The sequence below is a fragment of the Notolabrus celidotus genome, chromosome 18 (assembly GCF_009762535.1).
Source record: "Notolabrus celidotus isolate fNotCel1 chromosome 18, fNotCel1.pri, whole genome shotgun sequence".
NCBI lineage: Eukaryota > Metazoa > Chordata > Actinopteri > Labriformes > Labridae > Notolabrus > Notolabrus celidotus.
This window is the reverse complement of record NC_048289.1, coordinates 21,582,732-21,605,724: the sequence shown is the minus strand read 5'-3', so window position 1 is coordinate 21,605,724 and position 22,993 is coordinate 21,582,732. Positions and strand designations below refer to the sequence as shown.

The following is a 22,993-nucleotide window of genomic DNA, read 5'->3' as shown; positions in this document are numbered from 1 at the left end:
CTGCAGTCTCTTTAATAGCCATCCATCCATAATTATAACCACTTCTTCCTTTCAGGGTTGCAGGGGGCTGGAGTTTATCCCAGGGTCAGACATTGAGGAAGAGGCAGGGGAAAACCCTTGACAGGCCATCAGCCTAACATATAGAGACAAACAACTGTCAGGGCTCACATCTACAGACAATTTAGAGTCATCAATTAACCTAGCTAGCATATTTTTGGGACTTTGGGAAGAAGCCAGAGTGCCGAGGGAGAACATGGCAATTCCACACAGAAATGCTCCTAAGGATTTGAACCAGGAACTTCTTGCTCTGAGGCAACAGCACAAACCACTGAGCCACCATGCAGCGTAGGAGATAACTTCATGGAGTATATAGTATCAGGTGAGAAAGTGATTGTACTTCTTTGTGGAATTATTATCTAACCTTTCGTCCCAGATTGCTACTTTCAAGACTTCTCCGAGTCCGACTCATCTCATCCCGGAGAACCTGTAAAGTATTATTCATTGGGTACACACCTAGTTGTCCAAATATGGTCACTTTTACTCCAACAAAAAACATTATTGGGATGGCCAGAATGCCAAACTTAAGGTTCCATAACAGTAATCTCCACACTGATATACCATGTGAAGAAGCTAGACACGTGTCACAGCTACTAATTGAAAAGCTGCCTCCAGTTTGTTTCGTACTGATAGTCAAACACAAAGGTTGCTGTGACATATGAGAGAAAAATATGAAATGCTTTTTGTTTATTGATATACAGAGCACATTATCATTCAAGACCTTCTTCACCATAACATACATTCATCAGCATATATTTAAATCTGGAGACAAGCTAAGCTAAGTTGAAGTTTTTGGTTTTATGAAACAAAGTGCTGCATTTGTAGTCACAATTTCAGTCTTTTGTGCATTTTGGTTCCAACAAACACAATTCAAGGCTATCATTGGAAAATTAAAACCTCATATTTTTTCCATGTACCTGTCAAAAGAGCCGTTATTTAACTCAGATCTTTTTCCAATGAGAGGAAGAATGTGTCAAATAATTTTCACACTCCTTAAAAAAGGTTCATCCACGCAGCATTACAATACTAAATCTCTTGAAAGCACAGCTTTGTACGGATGTCAGCTGTATTTTTTCGGTGACTAAATTAGAAAAAAAGTTGTAGAATAGGCATTCAGACACTCATAACTCTGAAATCTATTTTGTTTTTTTCTAACCTCGTCCCAAGTCAAAGAGAAAAACAACAGATACTCCTTTGTTTTCTACAGAGCGAGGTGTCCACTTTTCACTCTGAGCTGTGGTTTTCTTCTCACTCAGGAGGAAGTTTACAGAGAGGGTTGACGCCAGCCATGATTAAGCTTTGTGTTATGGTCAGGGCTGCCCACCTGAAGATAATCACTGGCTCATGGGGTGTGAATCAGCGTGGAGAATCTCAGTCGTTTTACAGACGAGGCCATCTCAGTCAGCGGCTGATGTTGTTTCATTACCACCTGCACTGTGGTGTGAACAGAAAAATTGCTTCCCCACAGCTCGGGCAGATTGAACATGGAAACAGTCAGATTCACTGAAGATACAAAAGCTGACAGTCGTATCACTTTTGTTAAACGCTCCAGTGTTGTTCCTGCTTCAGTGATTTGTTCCTGAAATCTAAAGTGAAACGAAAGATTAATTTGACACTTCTTTATTTCTCAGTATTGGTTGCAATAAAGCCAAATTTCCACTGAAACTTTTGTAACTAGATGGCTTAACTTTTTACAGAGGTATTAATCTTAATCTATTTTTAACACCAGTAAATCTCTTGAAATGATGATGAAGTCATCCAACAAAAAAGTAGCTACATCCATCTAGTACTTCTGTGTCCGTCTATTAAAAACACAAAGAAACAAATGATTACCAAAGAAAGCTATCATATTTATGTTATCATATCTGTAAATCTGTAATCTCTGGCAAAATGTCCGTGTGTTGTGTATTTGTAATGTTGTGTATTTTACTGTTATGTGTTTTTGTTTCTGTTGTGCTTGATTTTGTCTTGGTAGTAAACAAAATGTAAATTAAAGCTGCTGTTGGTAGTCGTGATATAAACATCAGTTTGGAGAGAGATTTAGAATGTCAACACTACCCCTCCCCACCAGAATTCCACTACTTCTCGTGCTTGTTCTATGAGTAAGTAGTGCCGGCTTCCCAGCCAATCAGGACAACCTAGTAGGGGCCGCCACTCAAACAATCAGAACAGAGGGTCCAAGAGTAGCTCTGATTGGTTCGTGATAATGGGAATGAAGGGGAATAATAACATTGCTTGATACATAGGCATTGAAAAACACAGAGATTTGGCCATAGTCTCAAATTACTTCAATTACTGATGAGTAACGAATGGTATTATGACTTTTTTTCGGAATCCAGCAGAAAAAAATAATCGTTTTTTTTACCCCATTCCTACCAGCTGCACCTTTAATAAAACAAAATACACAAAGAAACAAAAGTCTAGACCCCCTCTTTTTGTTTATAGTTCCACATAACAGTGCTGTTTAGCTTATGGAATTACTGCTTTGCTAGCTAAAGCTAGCATTAACCAATTATTGGCAAATTGTGAGGACAGCACAATCAACTCTTCGCCCCAAAAAACTGTTAACTTACATTACTGTTAGCTAGCTATCATTACTATAAGCTGGGTATTTAACATTTTCATTTTGTGTTGTTGTAGACTTTAGTAGCATCAACTTGTGCAACTAAATGCTAATTTTAGCTGCTGTTAAATGGTAGCTAATTGGTTATCAAATGTGTTGTGACGTGAAATGTGGCCCATACAAATAGAATAGGCTTTCTGATGGTAAAGTAAAGAGAACTGAAAATTGTCTTAGTAGTATGCTAATACAGACATTAATGTTTGGGCAGCACTCGCTTTAATTTCACTAAATAATGTGGTAGAGTTCATCATATCTGGAGTGGTTGATAGCCTAGATTCTGCTTTTTATGAATAACATACAGCTGGAATATAATAATTGACTGTATAAGAGCGATTCTGCTTCCCCACTTAATTGAATTTCTGAGAAAAATGGCTGCTGTGTGAGAATGACATATAAAACAACGGCTGTATGGGATAACCAGAAGCCAGATATAAGTGACACATGAACGTTGATGTAGTATAGACTAAAGCTCTCTGTTTCCAGAGGTCAGATAGGAAAATGAAAGAATGGAAAAATCTGGTGCTGAGAGTGGAAAGAGAAAAAATGAAATAAGTGCCCTCAACCCGCTACATGATACGCTGACCAATGAGAAAAATGAGAAGCAAGATCATATGGCACTACAGTTGATACCATGCAGCATCTGAATACTGAATGTTCAGTGTACATGAAGCACACATTCTGCAGCACCCTCAATACATGTCAAACCAAGTCAGTTTCAGATCAGCAATTTGTCCTCCAGCCCCTTCATGACATCCAAACAAGACTATGACAAACCACTCCTTTAACCGACAACCCAGCAGGCAGCTCAGCCATGAGCACTGGACCCTCCCAAGACAGCTTTCAAAAAACCAAGGCCTCTCAAGTTAGAATAAAAGGAAAAGGGCACGTAACAGTTATCCTGTGGTGCCTACTATGGGGCGCCGTTTGTTAAGTTGTTCACACTGAAAATAACACCAACATTTCTCCACATTTAGCTCCAAAACGTCATAAAAATGTAGAGTGAATTTTTAAAAGTCACTCTATTATCACATTTAGAGGGATATTTGTGATCTTCTTCATATTTAATTTTGTTGTGAAAAATATATTAAGTTAAAATAATTGTTCAATCTAAATGCTAAATCTAAATCTAAATGTTAAATGTGAATCTAAATATTAAATATAAATGTTAAATATAAATATAAATGTTTAATATAAATATAAATGATAAATGTAAATGTAAATGTAAATATTAAATATAAATCTAAATGTTAAATATAAATCTAGATGTTAAATATAAATCTAAATGCTAAATATAAATATACATTTTAAATGTTAAATATAAATGTTCAATGTTGCTCTGTGATCCTAAATATTTAGCTGATATTCAGATTCACACTGCCGCCTAGCGGAAATACCAAAATAAAAGCTTCAAAAAGCGATGCAGACTTAACAATAGCAACTTAGCTCGTCCGTACCTTAGACTGGGTCAGTTCTGTCTCTGAGCGTTGTGAAATCGATTTATAGCCTCCAAAACTGCCTATCCAGCATTTTTACAGCGGGCAGTCCGGCTATAACCCACTGGAGTCATACTGACAGACTATGGTTAGGATATCTGTATCGCTTTATGAAGCTTTTATTTTGGTACTTCCGCTAGGCGGCAGTGCGAATTTGTATTGGGCGCTGTTAGTACCAAAATAAAGCAAATTTAGCATTTGGATTTAACAATTATTTCAACTTAATTAATTATTTTAACTTATTTTTTCACAACAAAATTAAATATGATGAAGATCACAAATATTCCTCTGAATGTGATAAAAAAGTGACTTTTAAAAAATTCCCTCTACATTTTTATGACGTTTTGGAGCTAAATGTGAAGAATTGTTGCCGTTATTTTCGGTGTGCACAACTTTACAAACGGCGCCCCATAGCCTACAATAAAGAGCAGGTCCAGACAATAGTCTTTGTTATCATCTAGAGACCCAACATTAGCAGCAATTAGTAACAGTGGCATTGAAAAACATATTTTCAAAAGGCAGAATCCTTAGGCAGAGCCAGACTTATTTGTTAACAGCCACCTTCCACAATCAACTTATCCTGACACAGTATCTACAGAAATTGGCCTTTCTCGGGAAATCAAATCAAACCAATACCTCGAGAAATCTAGTTTGGTAACTTGACATAAAATAACTTGTTTGTAGTAAAGACCTTGAATTGTCCTTTTTTTTCCATAGAGGAGTATTTTTTGGTAAAACAACACAAGACAATGTTGGTTTAGTCAACAGTTTACTTTAATCATCATAGTCAAAATCTAAAACAGTCTTCTCATTTTCACCAGCATTACTATTACAATCACTATGAAACCAAAAAGTCTCATCTCATCATGAACAGATGAAAACATGACTGATCATCATTGAAACTCGTCACCATATCGCCACCATCATCAACCGTTTGTCGTCTTAGCTGTCTTTAGCAGCAGCAGCAGCAGCAGCATTGAGCCAATGGTTTAATAAATTAGGAGGTACGTAACAGAACACTTCAGGCAGTCAAAATGAGGTATATTACACTCAAGTCATTGTCATCTATCAACAACAGTTAAAACTGAATTTGCATTTAAAGCAGCACATTCTGTAACACTCCAACAAATATACAGTAGTGTCATCATAAATTACATTTATCAAAAAGACACAAAAATACTCTTCACACAGTCATTTATCTAAATCTGTCAACATATATTATTCAGGTTTAGCTTGTTTTTCACCAAATAAACATAGTCTTCATTTATGAGAAAAATAACTACTCCAGTGCAAAACATCAGCAAGAAATTACCATTTAATTGGATGTATTCACATGGTGGCCATTTTCTACTAACATCATGTTAAGGGTTAGCACATTTAAGATGTTTTTTTCCTGGTTGAAATAATATCTGTCCAATTGTTGTACTTTCACCTCTTTTCATTGGCAGACATCTAGCCAGCTAGCTACAGTGAGAAAACAGCTAACATTAACATCCGGCACTTACAAGATGTTAGCTTTCAGTCACTTCCTAGCAAACAGTTAAAGTAGGGGAGAACAGGGTTGGTTGTCACACGGGTTGGTTGGCACACTCGTTATATCTCGCCACCAGAGGGCCTTGTCTCTCAAATTGGGGTATGGACATTTCCAGAATTAGGATCAGAGCTCACCTACACAGTCTTCTCTGGAGTAAGACAGCTGAACTTGAGGTGAGAGGACTTTTTGTGTTTTTCATGTCAAATTGTAAATATTCAGCTCCTCAGTATTTTTCTTCTAGGCTTTTAAACGATGGGTTTATAACAAAACAAGTGTTACCCTTACAAAGTGTGAGGGGAAAGCTATAGTTTAGATTTGTATTAGCTAGCTAAGTAGTTGTTAGATGGTTGTTAGCCTTGATGCTAGCAAAAAACTCCAGTTGGTTGTGGTCGTCAAATTCTCTTTGGGGTTGGTTGTCACATGTAACAACCAACCCCTATGTTGGCAAAATCATGCATGGCGAAATTAGTAGGAGTGTGCAGACCCTACATTTGCCATCACTGTAACTCAGACAGTGACTGCATGTAGCTTAGTTGAGTCGGCCATTATTGTTCGGCCTATTTGTTTTGTTCTTTATGTTGTCATATAGGCTGGCCTAAAGATGTGTTTCCTGTTCATGTTCCTTGCTCATTTTATGTTAAAATGCATTAAGTTATGTAGGCCTATCACTTGTCAGGGCAATTAAACTTTCAAATTTAATTCTGCCTTCTCGCCTTTTTTAAAAGATTTTTCCCATAAAAATACCATTGTGACAACCAACCCCATAGTGTGTGACAACCAACCCCATGATGGGGTTGGTTGTCTCAATGTGTCAGAGTGTCTTTGATATTTAATTGCCTCTTTGTTACAATGAATTGGAAAATGAGAGGGATACACATTTCAAGCCAACACCTTAAACTTCAACTTAATCTAGGAATGACTGTGGAAAGATGTTTTGATGATGAGCAATCATCAAAACAGTAAAATGTGTGACAACTAACCCCGTTCTCCCCTATATTGTTTACTGGTAGAGTTACTTATTACAAAAGAAAAGTGTAAATACCAAGCTAACAAGGGGTTTTCCAGAAAATGACTGCCTTGCTAACGTGATGTAAGTTTGGAAGTGGTTGAATGCTTATTTTTGCTGTTGTCCAACAGCTTTAACACAGTGGTACCTTAATCTCTGGCCCAATATCCCTCTGTAATCTCACTGCTCACTATGCTTTCATTTTGGTCACATGATACAAATGTGACAAATATCCCAAATCTAATGACTTACAACACAGTAATACAGCATTATGACAGCATTTCAGCCTCAACTTAGCCTGACATCAGATAAAAATGGTGACCATGTGAATATGGCAAATAGCATAACCAGGGCACAGAAATACAGAGGCAGATTCTAGACGATTGTGTGTTATGAACAGAAGTGAATAAGGCAATGGTTAATTCATATTTAGTGTTTAGGATATCTAAATGCCATTGTAAATAAACCTCTGAACCACTGTATATTACAAAAAGTTAAGGCATTGGTTGCCTCGGAGTGTCATACAGTACTATGCAATGCATCATATGTCCAAGACAACCATTTCTAAACAATAAAATCATTATCTGTTAAAGTCAAGGACACAAAACACAAGTAATATGTAAATTCATAAATATGTTTCTTCTCAGATATTTTAGAAAGTGAACTGCAGCTACTTACATTTGGCTCACTGGGTGTCATTTATCATTTTGGCATGTCAGTGTCTCACTGTCAAACCTTTGTATGCACAGTCCAAATGCATTGTGTATCGAAATCCAACAAAAATCACAACTCATAAGAGAAAACTGAATATCAGATGTCCATAAAGTTAATTTCTGCAACACAGTTTTTGTGTTTCTTGAACTAAGTTGTTCTATCTACAGTAAGTCAACTCTTTATAAAGTGAGGCCCAGTCAAAAGCCCTCTGATACAGAGCTGCCTGTCTTCTGATACAGAAAAAAAATTGATTTAATAGGTACAACATGTAGTGGGTGTGTAATGGTTTATCAGTCAAGAGAGCTCTTGGGCTTAAGCTTCAAGAAATGCCTGGAAACTACACAACCACTGGGACTTCATAAAAATACAGAACATGTGTTATTCAATGTGAGGGTATAAAGATTATATTGCTGTCCATCCACTGTTATCTTTTTACAAACATAAACTACTTTGTAAGTATCTTTTTCGAAAAAAAAAAAATTAAAACCAATATTTACTAAAGCAAAGCAGCTCTGGAAAAAAAATTAAACATGGGAGTTATGGTTAATATATGTCTATCTCTTCTAGTATTTTTAACATTACCTGTATTGATCTGTCACCAATCTATGTCATCGAAATCTTTCAATACAATTAAATGATCAGTTGACAGCAAGCGGCAACCTCCGGTCTCAAACTATGAAGCCCATGCAGAAGTGTTATAAACTGCAATTCATCGAGAATCCACTTGAGGCTGGCTGCAGAAGGACCGAAAACCACATAGACATGAATGGGAAAAAGATGATCTTTGCAGCATTAATAAACATGTTTACAGCCTGGTTCAAAAAACGGCATGGCTCTACGTAGCTAATCTCTCTATCGGCACACACTGTACGGGGGGTGAATTTTTTTCTAACGCGACGGTTCAGAAGATATAAGGATTACAAGTTTTTGCCCAAATAAGGACATGACTGACTTGACTCCCAGTCAAGAACATTGTATTGTACTGGAATTGTAAATGTGTTTGGTAAATATTATATTTCATGGGAAATGTAGTCTTATTTCACAAAGACTTAGCCAAGTTGGCAGGTAACAGGTTGTTTCACAAGGTCATGGAATGAAGATTCAAATCTGTAACCTCACTTAAAATTGATTAAAATGTGTAGCCTTTGTTTTGTAAAGGCTTTTCAAAAAAGTTTCACTGAAAACTGTTCAATTCAATACTGCTTTGTTAATTAGAAGAGATAAGAAGCACCACTGGAGGTAGACCCTATCGAAACAGGGGGACAATTCACTTTATCATAATATATCTTTACATTGGTTTCTTAAATATCACAATATAATGACATATATGGAAAAAAATACTTTGGCTAGATAGCTAACCCTCAAATTTTTTAGCAACGCTAGCCTGTTTCAGAGGCTCAAATCAAAGTAGTTGTCTTCAAATGTTACATAAATATGAGCATATTCACTAATTGTAACAGGTTAACAAAAATTAGGCGATGCCTTTAAGGTTTTTTCATCATTACATCTAACATTATAAAAAGGATTATTTCTGCTACCAGAGCTGCTTTGTTCTGAGGATTGTTTGTATCTTTGCATGGATGGTCACCATTGCTGTTTAATATCACATGATAACATCTGTTTTCATATGATCTCTCTGCCAAGCAACGGAAAACAAAGACATCATGTACCATGTTCCATTACTGTCCATCTCGTTCAGATGTGTGTGAAAGCATGAAGCATACTCTACTGACTCCTCTCTGTGAGTACAGAGGGGAAAGTACAGTCAATCACGCTCCACTTGAATAAACAACCTGAGGGGCACACAGTCAGTCATGACAGCAAAGGCAGCCGGTTTGAAGGCCAATTTTACCCATTAATACCCTTTGCTGGGTCACTAAAGAGTCCTTCAAAATTGGAGCTGAAAGCACAAATAATGGCGGTATATTCACGCAAATGTAACACACAAAAAAGCCCTGTAATCTTGCTTTTTTTCCCTTCATTGGCTGTTAAACTCCACTATATCTACTACAAAAATAAAAGTACCGAAATGTTGTTTGACTCAGAGTGTGTATCACTCCATTTTTTCTGGTTTTGTATCAAGTTTTGGTTAGGCTAGATTTCAGTGCTACATACAATACCAACTTGTCATTTGCACAGACATAAAAAACATACAGCTATTCTAACTCCTTCTGTTTTAAGATAACGTGAGAATATGTACTACAGTAACATCAAAACAAAGAGATATTCTGCAAAAGCAACATATCTAACTTTAGAATAAAAGCTACTGTAGTTAGAATAATGATTCCTGGAACTGGCCGTTCTCCTTGGGTAAGCTCGTCTGTCTCTCCAGGTGGAAGTAAAACCTGCCATTGCTTATTGTCCTCACAATAAGTTCACTGCACTGATCTGCTGTTCTGGGTGCTCAGTATGCAAGCACAGTGGTATTACTGTGCAGGGGTTTGCCCTTGTCTGTAGTGGCTTTCTGTTTTTTCGGGCATGTCAGACAAAATTCAAGCAGACGTGGTCAGGAACAAACAATATTTGTTCTCTTCTTCATCTGCGATAAATCAGCTTCATATTTCACTGACCATGCCCAGGTCAACCCTCAGGCTGTATCCCATCATCCCCTGCTCCTTGTCACTCTGCTGTCGGTATGCTGTTGCCTTGATTTTCTTGTCTGCGGCCAGACGCGTTCAAGGAGCTCCGCTTCAGCAGCCTGTTGATGATGTCAGTGCATGTCTTCTTGTACTGGTGTCGCAGCAGGGAATACACAAAAGGGTCACAGGCTGCCTTGCTGTAAGTTAAGCACTTGGAGACAATTCCCCAGTGGGGGTTGATAGGCACCGCTGGGAATAACTCCACGATCCTGAAGACAAGCGTAAAGAGAGGAGAGAGAGAGAGGTGGAAAGATGCATCAGTATGCTTGAGATGATGTGCATGTTCAAAGCTTATTATGCAGAAATAGAAATACAGTTTGCAAGATGTTGTTACAGGAAGGAGGGTGTTTCTTAACTGCTTTATAATTATGAAAAGTAATCACATTTATTTCATTAAGTTCCCTTCATCTGTCTCCAGCTCCTTTTTTTTTTTTTTACAGTGAGTCACAAAATAAACTCCAGAAAGTGTTGAAGTGTCCTCTTTTTCATGTAGATTTACAATGTCACCTTATTTCTACGGTGGCTGACGAGGTCAAATGCAACGTCCCAAATTATCTTCATTTTAACAAATGGGTTGCAAATTAAAAAATGCGGTGCAAGTTTGCAGTGCCAGTTTGCAGTGAAATTGCACGCCACATGTGGAGATGCTAAAGTTCTGATTCCAAAGTGTGGTCCATTGCCCCATGTCATTCCCCACTCTCTCTTCCCAGTTTCCTTCTCTATCCATCTGTATCTCTACTCTGTTTAATCCCTCTGAAGAAAGGCATAAAGGACCAAAAATAAACTTTTAAATGAAAAATAATCAAATGAAAGCAATGGTGAATGATGGTGAAGTTTGAAGTAGCCAAGAGCTTTTCAGGGCTGTGGATGTAGGGATAAGGAGGACACAGATGGGATGGGAGAGAATTGTGGCAGCCAAAATCAGCAAGAAAACCACCTTGCTAGCGACCTCTCTCTCTCTCCTCTCACTAACATCAGCTGGTCTCAGGGGTTGATATGTCCAAGCTTGTTTCCACAAACCTCAGCCTGAAAAGTCCATCATTTTGGCTGCTTAATTCTCTTCTGTAATTCATTTCCTTCATGAAGTACATTTGATTAAAATTAATTTCTACTTGTCTGATCATAAGGGAGCCTGACAAAAAGACTCTTAAAATCTCAACAGATGTTAAAAATGTGTGAGACCCCATACATGATGACAAATAATGCTCCTATAATAATAATAGTAAAAATAATACTTTATTTATATAGCACGTTTCAATACAGGTAACAAAGTGCTTCACAGTGGGCAACAAAGTGCTTCACAGTGGGCAATAAAAACAAGAAGAAGTGCAAAGCAAAATGGAGAAATAAACATAAAATTAAATAAAAACTAAAAAGCATGCAAGCTTATTTCTGTTTTTTGCCTTTTATTATTATTTTTTTTATTGGACAGCTGAAGAGAAACAGGAACTGTGGGGAGTAGAGAGCAGGGGAAGACATGCAGGAAATGGTTGAATGGCTGGGAATCAAACCGGCGACCCCTACTATGAGGACTGCAGTCTCTGTACGTGAGACTGTAGGCCACCAGTGCCCCAAGCATGCAAGATTATAAAACAGATCCTTAAAATCAGTGTTAAAATTAAATAAAATCACACAATAAAAACTTTTCTGTATAAATGTGTCTTGAGTAATGACATAAAACAAGGGACCAATTCTGCAAGTCTGATCTCCTCTGGCAGGCTGTTCCAGAGTGTAGGAGCCCTGACTGAAAAAGACCTGTCCCCTTTGGTTTTCAGTTGGGTCCTTGGAACAGCTAACAGAGCACTGCCAGAGGATCTCAGACTGCGACCAGGTTTGTAGTGTGTGGAGTGCACCGATATGGCCAACACAGAACACCACAATCTGATCAATGAGAGTCCTGGCTCTCAAAACTGGAAACCTAGCAGAATCTTTTTGGTCACATGACATAGCAGACAACCACGATGGTTGTCGAACAAAAATATGCTAGCTGCTTCACTTCCTGGTACATCCATTGTGGTAACAATTTCTGTTCAACCCCCCTTCTTGTCAGTTCAGTTGTGGTGTGTTTTATGGGATATGTTGTTGCCACAAAACAACAAGTTGGTCATCTAACTTTATGCCTCCTGTTTATTGTTTTCACCATGGCTGCCTTTGTTCTGCTTCCTTCTTCAGTCAGCCTGCTTCCTGATTGGCTATTGTTCCAAGCAGATCGAGGGAAGTAAAATCACTCTCGACATACCTCAAACCACAGAGAAGTCTGTTAAGATATTATTTCCTCTTCTTTTACTGAAGAAATATTGATCAAACTGACACTACAGCTGCATCCACGCTACACTCTGCACGGGCCGCCTTTGTTAACAGGCTTGCTTACACCATAGCTAAATCACACTCGTAGCTACCACCTGTTTCTCCTGAAATAACTCTGATTGGTCAGGTCACTCTCTGAACGAGTGTATCAGATTGAAGCTTTACAAGATGGACCCGCCTATATTATATGTTTTGTTCTTGCAGCATTTCAATGTTGCTCATTTTTTTGGGGGACTTTTTTTGTGTGTTTTTGAGTTTGCATCATTTCTGAATTGGCACTATAGGTGTAATTTCAACCAAGAGTTCCGGGGTCTTTTAGCCCCCAGAACTACTTTTCCGGGAACTAAAAGGTTCCTGTGCCACCATTGTTGTCTGCGTTTCGACCGCGGGCTGAAGTTCAGGGTAGATTGTGCAAATTAGGCCAGTGACGTATGGAGAAAAAAAATTATATTAAATAATATTTTGAAATCTTAATGAAAAAACTCAACTAATATGCATTCCCAGGAACTCCCTCACGTTCAACTGAAAGTCCTAGGACCTTTGAAAAGTACTACCCCCCCAAGCAGGGGCTTTTCAGGGGGGAGAAAATTTAGACCCTGGTTCCTCCGGTCGAAATGCACGTAGTTCAGGGGTAAAGTCCCTAGTTCCGGGGTAAAGTTCCTGTGGTTGAAAAACGCCTTATGATGGAAATCTTTCAGGTGGTTGTAGTGCGTTTGCCTCTTGTCAGCTACTGTGCATTTCTCATTTGCAGTCAGTGACATTCCTGTCAAAAGCCATCAGACAAATAAAACCAGCTTTTGTAAGCAGTAATGAGGGACTGGAAACAAGCCAATAACTTTCATTGTTATTTAATCCTGTATTAGACTGAGTGAAGGCTGCAAGCAGGGAGTTTTTCCAGCACCAGGTGGAAAAGGACTTTTTTTCCCACTGTATATTTGATTTGATGAAGTGGCACCCTAATGAGCTCTTTACTTTTGTCTATTTAACCAGCTGATCTATGTCATGTTCATAAAGACGTCAAATTGGAGCAATAACACTAATTTCTAGTAAGTAGAGAAATATTTTACCATATGTGGAGTCATTAAAGGTATAAAAAGATTGCTGATCCTCTACTATGGCACTCCATATGATTACTCTGTCCACAGTCAAGCTCTGTCAGCACATTAACACCAGCACACATAGGCCAGTAGCCATCAGTGGCAGTTGCCCACACACTCTACATCACCGCGACAAACATGAGGTTAAGTCAGCTTCACCGCAAAGCAGAGCGTATCTTTCACTGAACACATGATGACCCAGACAACAAATGATCATCAGAAAGGGAGATCAGGAGCTTTTAGTGTAATGTATTCACACTGTAATTAGTAAAAGGGCCATTTGCAGGATAAGAGCGTGTACGGTGCCACTGTGGTCGTTCAATACTGAGAGTTTCCTGATAACACAACAAATTGTTAGTGCTTGTTGTCTGGTTATGTAAAGTTTCCTGAGATTACTTTCGTTGTGAGCTGACATCATATAAATTCAAAAAGACAGACTGCTCTTTCAGAGTTAAACTGAGTGCACATTTACATTATTCTGACATTCACTGGAACACCGGGGCACACATCATGCCAGCAGGGCTGTGACAGGTAACATTAGACCGGTATGTCTGCTCACCTTCTGTAAGCTAACCAACAGTGACAAATCAGAGTTTACAAAGACTACAGTTAATACTTTTACGTATCTATAAATCATGCCTTACCTCATCACTCTGCATCCTACTAAAAAGTGTCTTCAGCAAACTAGTATTACAGAAAAGATCTGTATCCATTTTGGCAAAAGTCACATCTTTGCAAGAGTTGGTGATGGTGCTCATGGGAAATGCAGTCCTCATCCCAGAATAACACTACTGGTTTTGTTCAAAGGGGTCATCAGAATCAACACAACATGAAACCTCTTCACAGTTCCTTAAAGGTGTTAATAGAAAATAAGTGTCAAAAATGTTGAATCATTTCATATCCATCAAGAAATCTATGTAATCTTCTTCAACATTATTTTAGCATCTTATGTGGAAATCAGAAATTAGGGGCAGTAGTTCTAATCTCTTGAACCATTTTCCTTAATTGACTGAAATAATGTCTAACAGTATCTGTTAATTTTAAATGACAAAATAAGACGTGCTATAGATTTTCCTTGTGAAATTGTGAAGTTGTGTATTTATAAGGTGTTTTTTTGTTTTGTTTTTTAGTATTTATTCCTATTTTAGTCTATTTTAACATCATTTCACTCTTTATGACCAGCCCCATCTTGCACTGCTGTTGTCACTGACATGTTGACTGTTGTTTGTCTGTTTGTTAGTGTTTGTGTTGTTTATCAACAAGCTGGTACACTGCAAACCAAATTGCCCTCTGGGATTAATAAAGTTCTCTGAATCTGAATCCTACATGCTGTGTCTTGAAGGTATAGTGTGTAGAAATTTGAATATTTAGCATTATGTAGCTGTTCGACTAGGTTGAATTGTCCCCTGCTCACCCCTCCAGCTGGTGAAGTGATGGTGGCCTTGAGGCCAAGAAGCTGTATGATCCTCCATTATTTTATATCTTTACTATCATAAACATCCATCAATACAAATTATTTTCTGCACAACAACTCTCTTCTCCTTCGTCTTCCAACCAGTGGGTTTCAAACAGCCACTCACTTATACAAAAGCATGTATGTTACTAGTTTGTGTGTTTTATGCTATTGTCCAGCCTCGTTGGAAAGGGACCTGCTCCTATGTAAATATAAAAGAGTCATTCTAAGTGAACAAAAGCAAAACATTTTTTAATCTCTGGGATTATACACTAATTGAAACACATTTATGAATTTTAGATTCCATTGTTACTAAGTCTGCTCTGCGAAATGCCGCTAAATCCTATGTACTGCACCTTTAATGTCATACTGTAAACTTTCTCTAAGCAGGGTTGAAATCTTGAAAAAGCATATTCAACCATGAACAGTCAAAAAGTGAATGCAGATTTAACTAGATGCTATGCCATGGATATTGTCACATCACTGAGTTGATTACAGTTGTAAAATGAAACAAACTGTTGATGCCGGTGAAACAGAGCAAGAGAGAAATTTTTGATTATACAGACCACCTAAACTGATTTTTTTCGTGTTTGTAGGTTTAGAGTAAGGCGCTCACAAATCTCAGAAATGATTGCTCCCATCAAATGTACTAGAGTACATTCACTGCACAGTGTGTGGGCTCACTGATCTGTCTTTCTTCTCCTTTGAAAAAACAGACCAACATAAAAAAAACAATGTGAGTGGAGGGAAAATAAAAATATTTTCCAAAAGTTCACCACAGCAACCTATCTTTCTGTTTGGTAATATGCCCCTTTAACTGTGGAGAACTGAAAGACAAACAGAAGCTTTGAAAATGTTCAAAGCAAGATGAAAAAGCGCAAAAATAAAATATTTTCATGGTTTTTTTTCATTTGAAAAAAACAAGCCTTTGAAGTCACAGAATATTACAACTCTGAATTTGTTTACCTCTTCTTCTTCTTAACCTTTTCTTTAAAGAAATCTACATCTCTTTGATGATTTAAATGATTACATTGAAAGTAACAACTAAGCAATTCATATCTTTCTTTCATCCTACTATAATTAATTTTTCTCATATCCTTATATGTCCACTCACACACATAACGTGTGTGTTTTGACACCCTCTCTTTGGCTGGTGATTAATGTGAGCGGATCCTACCTGACAAACTGATGCACCGGACGAACTTGAGGAGAAAAGTGCTGGTGCTGCAGCAACAACAGCAGAGGCATATTACTTATCACAAGGTCAGCCAATCTCATCTTCCAACTCCGGCTGGTGTGGGGAGGAAGTAGAGGGAGGGTATGACAGCAGAAGGAGGGGGGTTTTCAGGGATACCAGCTAAACAAAAGGGCTGTGTGTACGCTGCAGTGTGCCAGTGTAGTTTCTCCACCCACCTGCTTGTGGGTTCATCTCTAACACTCACCTTGTAATCACATATGGAGCAAAGCAGAGCATGAAGGTGCCGATGAAGGTGCTGATCTTCCTTGTGGCTCTTTGTCGTCGCCTTTTCTGCTCCTCCAGGCAACGCTGTCGAACACTGGAAACACAGAAAGTTCATTGGATGCATAAAAACACAGTAAAGACATGAGAATGTGTGACTTAGCTAAGCAAAAGCATGGAGTGAGTATAGCATTCTGAAGGAGTTCAATTTAACTAAGGTGACAACTTTATCCCAAACACTGCAAAATGAGGATCCTGTTCTTCCAAAAATTCAATTTTAATTTCTAACTCTTTATGAACATATGATGTCTTGATGACACATGACTTCCGGTTATAAATGATTAAATCATCATTGTGAGTAAAGATAAGCAGGACATAAAATACTAGCATGCACTTTATAGACAGTAGCTCTGATCTTTATTATAAAAACACACTTATACTTGTTTTTGGTATATTATGAGGACTCATAACAGGATGTTACATATAGTAGGGACCACACTTATTAAATGAAATAAGGTTTTAGCTTACATGTCTCACACACACACACACACACACACACACACACACACACACACACGCACACACGTACACACGCACACACACTGACTATATATTAGTTTTAGCATTACTGTATAGATGCAGAGTAAAGCAATGATATTTTAATAAACTCTGGGTGACATTTCAATAGGGTCAGATTTTGCACTCACAGAATACTGATGAGAAATTAAAATGTCAGCCGAAAAATTGCTAAATCTTCATTAACTGTAGCCTTACTGTTCTTAACAGGGACAGAGCAAACTTTGAGAATAATATTAAAAGTGATGATAGCACCCTGATCATGGAGTTAGAAGAGTACAGTTTGTTCTCTTTACTTGTAACTCCCTGTTAATGACACAACGCTTGATATTTCCTTATTTGTTTAATAATCCTAATGAGATGGTGCTATAGTGAAGGAAGAAGTGTGTTTTGCAGAATAGGCTATGTAAAGAAATAAAAGGGTCTTACCTCGGGTGTATATCCACCAGCAGCACCAAAGTTTGCATGGTAATAACGTCTATCCTCTTGCAGTGAAACCTCGCCACTTTCAGCACTTTGAGGTATGTGAAACACAAAACTATAAAAGACAGGAGGAAGGTAAAGGAGTGGAAAAACACGGTGAAGATAACGAACTGCGTCCGGCTGCTCGCCCTCGGGTTGGCCAGGGTGCAGGACGCGTAAAGCCGGTGGTATCCCACCCAGGAGAGGCACGCGGCCACCGTGGAGAAGGACACCGAGTGCACCCACGTGTATCCAAGCACAAACGCAGCGTCTTTATGGCGCATTTTGGAGTGATACCTCAGGGGGAAGACCACCGCGATCCACCTGTCGATGCTCAGAGCTGCCATGCTCAGCATCGAGTTTGTGGATAAGAAGGTTTCCAGGAAGCCCACTGTCTGGCAGAATCCATCTCCCCCGGGCTGAGCCTGACTGACAAGTCCCACCAAAGTGAGCGGCATGTTGGACACAGTGAGCAACAAGTTACAGAAGGTGAGGTTGAGGTTGAACAGACCTGGGACCTGCTTGCGGATCTCCGGGTTGTACAGAAAGCAGATCAGCACCAGGACGTTGGACAGCAACGACACTATAATAATGACAACCACCAACACAGAGAGGATTACCTCCGCAGTGTCCATCCTGTGCGCCCCGAAACTCACTTATTCCTACTTTTTCTGTGCATATCCAGTGTTGTTTTACCTCTACAGGATGGCATTAATCACCCATAACCGTGTCCAAGCATCCCCAGATCTCTCCACCGGTGGAGTCCTCCCTTCTGCCTCCACTACATTGTCTCTGTACGCGGTCCTGGAAAGATGATCAGAACGGTTTTGGCATTATAGGAAGCATTTTTAAGTATTCTTCGGAACGATTTCCCCCTTTTTTCTTCAAACTCCAGGAAATCAGACTCTCGCACCAGAGCTGTTCTACTCTGGCGCTGCGTCTTGCAGAGGGGTTTTGTCGTCCTGTGATGCGCTCTCGAGGCATCACCCCTCCGCACACACACTGCACAGTGTGTGGGCTCACTGATCTGTCTTTCTTCTCCTTTGAAAAAACAGAACAACATAAAAAAAACTATGTGAGTGGAGTGGGGATTCCCGCCAGAAAAATATAATTGCATTGATTTCCAACAAAATCAATCCTTTGTATTCTGAACTTCTGTGTTTACAGGGAAAAGACATGCAGATTTGGAGTATTTGACTCATCTCATGTTTTTAGAATGCTTCTGTATGTTCATTTTCATTATTTATATTATCTATTCCATGCATAATAAGTAATGCTATCATTGTCTTATGAGGTGGATTCAGTTTAAAGGATATCTGAGTTAAGAATAGCAAGCAGTATCATGATAATAATAAAAGGTACAGTTAAGAACAAACCCTGCACAAACTAGCACCCTCCATTTCCTACTTAGCTGCACGTTTATTCAAAAACTGTCAAAATCAAGTGGATACAAAGGTAATTTTTAAGTGTGTTACTCCCCTGTATGGTTAATTTGATCACATACTAATGTTAAATCTGTGCTTTATTACATTCCAGCTGCATCATTCCTCTCTGATGTTTACTCTTCACAAATGAAGCGTGCTTCTTCAGATTGATAAGAAACAACATCCTCTGGTTCCTCAGGAAGCCGGATGACGCCCCCGCACTCTGATGCCCCTCTGGACTTGAGTGTGGAGATTTTTTTTTTCTTCTCTGTGTAACATGGGAGTTATCAGAGTGTGCTGAGGCACGTGAGCCACTGAGGGCGCTGGAGTGGGGTGAGGCGGTAGCAGTGGTGGTGGTGGTGGTGGTGGTTGCCATGAGGGGAAGGGGAGGGGAAGTGAGAGAAAGAGTGTGTGGGTGGAAAGAGTTATTGTTACTGCAACACACATGCACGCTGGAGATGTGATACTATGCAGGCCACCGTGTTCTCTTCATTTCCTCTGAGGTGGCAGAGATGAGCAGGAGCAGGAGGGAAAAAAGAGGATTTGCATTGAAAGTGAGGCTCATTAAAATGCTATCTTGTATATGGGGTATGAAGCATGAGCTGATGTGTGCTCTTGATGCAAAGAGAAGGGGAAAGGACAGGAAAAACTGCAGCTGCAGGGGGTTATTAAGCTGAAATGCAGCTCCATCTTGGCCCTTTCGTCAAGCTTTGGCTATGATGGATCATTCCCTGCATTATACTTTCACATGTGATGGGCCGATCAGCCCTCGGTGAAAGGAACACTCAAGCGTGTGTCATGTGACTGCTTGTGCAGCTCTCTCCTGTCATTTCAGCGGCTTTATCTGTGCCGAGCCACCAGTTGATCACACGCATAAGAGCAGCGTTTTGTAGGCCCCGTTTAATTATTCTTTTCATAATTAAATGCCAGCTCCTCAGACAATAGGGTACGAGGTAAAAAGTCATTATGGAGCTTAGCGGAAGTTCAATCAGGAGGAGTTGATGTTCACTCATTATTTATATTCTCTCTTCGGCTTCCACTCATCAGCTAATGGTGGTCGTTTCAGTATTTCAGTTAAACCAGTCATATTTTTGCACAACCTCCTTGAGCGAGTAACCTCATTGCTGCCGTGAGTTATGGAACCATCCCTCACAGTAGCTGTCAACAGTTGTCATTTCAGTCAAAATTGATGCAGCCTTCCACTTCAACCCCAGCAGGTTTAAGTTCTGCTCCAGAACTCTGACACTTCCTCAATAGTAGGGCCTGGATCCAAACAAGGCATTGTGGATGGACCATGGAATCACAACCCTTGTAAAGACGAATTCCTGTATGTAGTAAAAACACCTGGAGGTACAAAGAGTTTCAGAATTGGATCACCACAGCTGACTGTGCTAAACTCGGCAAAACCTGATCCTTTGGGGCGAACAGAACAAATTACAGTGAAAGCACCTGTGATTGCAACTTGCATCAATCAGCCAATCAATCCATCAAAAAAAAAACAAAACACAAAAACATTTTTAAATACTTATGAGTGATATATTTGACTGTTAAAAAAAAGTAGGATTGGGTCGCTGGTGGCCTAGCAGTCTAAGCGCCCCACATACAGAGGCTACAGTCCTCGTCACAGGGGATGCCGGCTCGATTCCCGGCCACGACCATTTCCTGCATGTCTTCCCCCACTCTCTATTCCCCGCATTTCCTGTCTCTCTTCAGCTGTCCTATCAAATAAAGGCAAACTGCAGTTCCTCTGCCGTCCACTTGAGACTGGCTCCACTAGCCAAGGAATTCCCCCTTCACTTCCTGTATTTCCAATGTGGCCTACCATCACTGGGATTCAAAATCCTTCTTCAGAATGCAGTCATTTTCATGTCCATTGCCCAAGTTGTGAAAATAAACTTGGGTCCACATTTAAATGCACGAGTCTTGGTCTTAAAACGGGTTCCTCCAAGAACAACTTCACAGCGCAAGACTTCCTCTGTAGGAATCCTAACCATGTAAGGAGTTGGAATGGCACATTTTTTTCCTCTTGGTTGCAAATGAAACCCATTTTTGTGGTAGCACTTATATCCAGTTGCATCTAAAGTTTAAGTTGCAACCATTAGTTTATATATGAGATCTTATATCCAAAAACTTTCAATTCGTTTGGCAAAAAGTCATGATTATTTTTGCCAAACCAAAAATTCATCTTTGAGTAGAGAATTAAGATTTATGTATGAGCGACAGCATCCTAATTATGATGGATTTTGTTTATCCAGCCAGCATATTTCTCTAATGACAGGCAGATTTTTTTTGCTTATGATGTATCAGTCAGAACAAAGCCACACAATTATCCCCATTAGGCCCCATACCACATCAGACAGGGGCCTGTGAAAACAGCTTTTGATAAATATGGATATTGTTTTTCAAAATAAAAAAGGCCTTTCATTCCCACTGAAAGAGGCATTACTTAAAGGGAGCATTATGTTAATGCAGATCCATGTAAATAAGGTCTGGTCTGAGGTGGACACATTATGGCCTCGGGTAATATCACCTTGAGTTAAAACAGCACAGTGGCTCCATTGTTGAATATTGATGTGAAACATGATGTGAAAATGAGGACATCAGATTTTTTAATGAAGTTAAGACTAATGGGGAGTCTATACAATCAAAATCTATTCTTTTCTACTTTTTTATTATCTATTGCGTAACATGGATCTTAAAGCTTGCAGGCTGTATTGGCTCTGTGATTGAAAGCTTGATAATCGTGGAACTGTGTGGTCTGTTACCAGTACAGTTCCCAAACAAGATGTCTTCAAATTGGTTGTCTCTCATAAAAGCATTCTTTTTTTCACTCACTACAAATTGTTGTGCCGAAATCTGCCAAAAAATGTAAATTAATGAAATTCAAGTCCTGGAGTTCCGGAGGTATTTCTGGTTTTAAAAAAAAAATCACGTCACAGTTTTATAGGATGTGCAAAGTGAACACCTCTGACCGCACAATTTTGTGTAAAGGGATCACCTAAAGTCACACTTTCAGTGTATCCATTGCATTTAATGTGTTTGAAACAAATCAAGACATCTCAAGTCTGCACATCCGCACTTTGAGGATGATACCTCTTGTCAGAAGGTTTCACAACAGCAGGACTTGACTATGAGAGATGGTAGAGCGCCTGCAGCACCTTCGTTCTTTTAGCTGTGAAAGTTTGGATTCAAATTTGCTGCCAGCTCCAATTCCACACTTCACTTCCCGTGGACTGGCAGGCTGGTTTAAATCTTGAACCTCAATGTATGTCATAGCTTCTGTATTTTCCTGGATCACCTCTTTAATATAGACTTTTCAGTTACATTTGACATGTCTCATCTGGTGACATGGGATTTCTACTGCAGGAAAAAAGTTTGTGGAATTTAATGTGAATGTGACAATTCATAAACTTGTTAAAACTCAGACTCAGGACGATGTGTCACAGGCATGCATACTGTATGAGCAAGATGCCAGCTCAGCTGTTTTATGGCTCCAGAAGAGCATGGGTGAAGACAGGAAAGGAAACTCACTTAGACAAGAAGGTTTGTGCAAAGTGAGTGAAATGGGGACCTGCAAGTAAAGTGGAGGCATGTTTGTTGTCACCACTAATGATAACCCTGAGATCCCTGCTTCCTGTTAGCCCTGACTTCATGAAAACCAAAGAAACTTGGAGTTTGGTATGATAGCTTTCACCAATAAAAAAACTGGTCGACTTTGAGAAGCTGGTCTAAATAAGGATTTATATGTTGAAAGCTTTCAATGGTATTACTTTTGGTACATAGTGAATGTTACACTAATATTTAGGATTTCTACACTCTGTTAGTTATTTGTAAATACAAGTTCAACTTTTTGGAAAATAGCCATTGAAACCCATTTCATAAAGGATCAAGGAGGGTTTTGGCAGAGTGACACTAAGGATGCACAGAGGTGATGTTTAGAATCAGTGTTAATACCAAGCGGCAACCTCTGGTCTAAAAATATGAGTCCATTGTGTAAGTTCTAAAAACTCCATTTCATCGAGGATCCGCTTGAGGCTGGCTCCGGAAGTACCGAAAGTCACATACACATGAATGGGAAAAAGCCGATCTTTAAAGCAGAAATAAACATGTTTACAGCCTGGTACAAAAGACGAGTGTAGTCTGGATAGC

General features: G+C 39.2%; 1 protein-coding gene across 2 annotated transcripts; it reads right to left on the bottom strand.

The window, feature by feature from the left end:
- Positions 1-8,511: 8,511 nt before the first annotated feature.
- LOC117829700 (G-protein coupled receptor 26-like) lies at positions 8,512-18,289 on the bottom strand. 2 transcript variants are annotated; one of them, XM_034707323.1, is made up of 4 exons: positions 17,388-18,289; positions 16,366-16,479; positions 16,101-16,214; positions 8,512-10,275 (listed from the first exon to the last, which is right to left on the bottom strand). In XM_034707323.1, exons 1-4 carry the CDS (start codon positions 18,053-18,055, stop codon positions 10,047-10,049), a joined length of 1,125 nt encoding a protein of 374 aa, XP_034563214.1. In that variant the 5' UTR covers positions 18,056-18,289; the 3' UTR covers positions 8,512-10,046. The 2 variants fall into 2 exon arrangements, with proteins under 2 accessions (XP_034563214.1, XP_034563215.1); XM_034707324.1 differs by lacking the exon at positions 16,101-16,214.
- Positions 18,290-22,993: the final 4,704 nt, after the last annotated feature.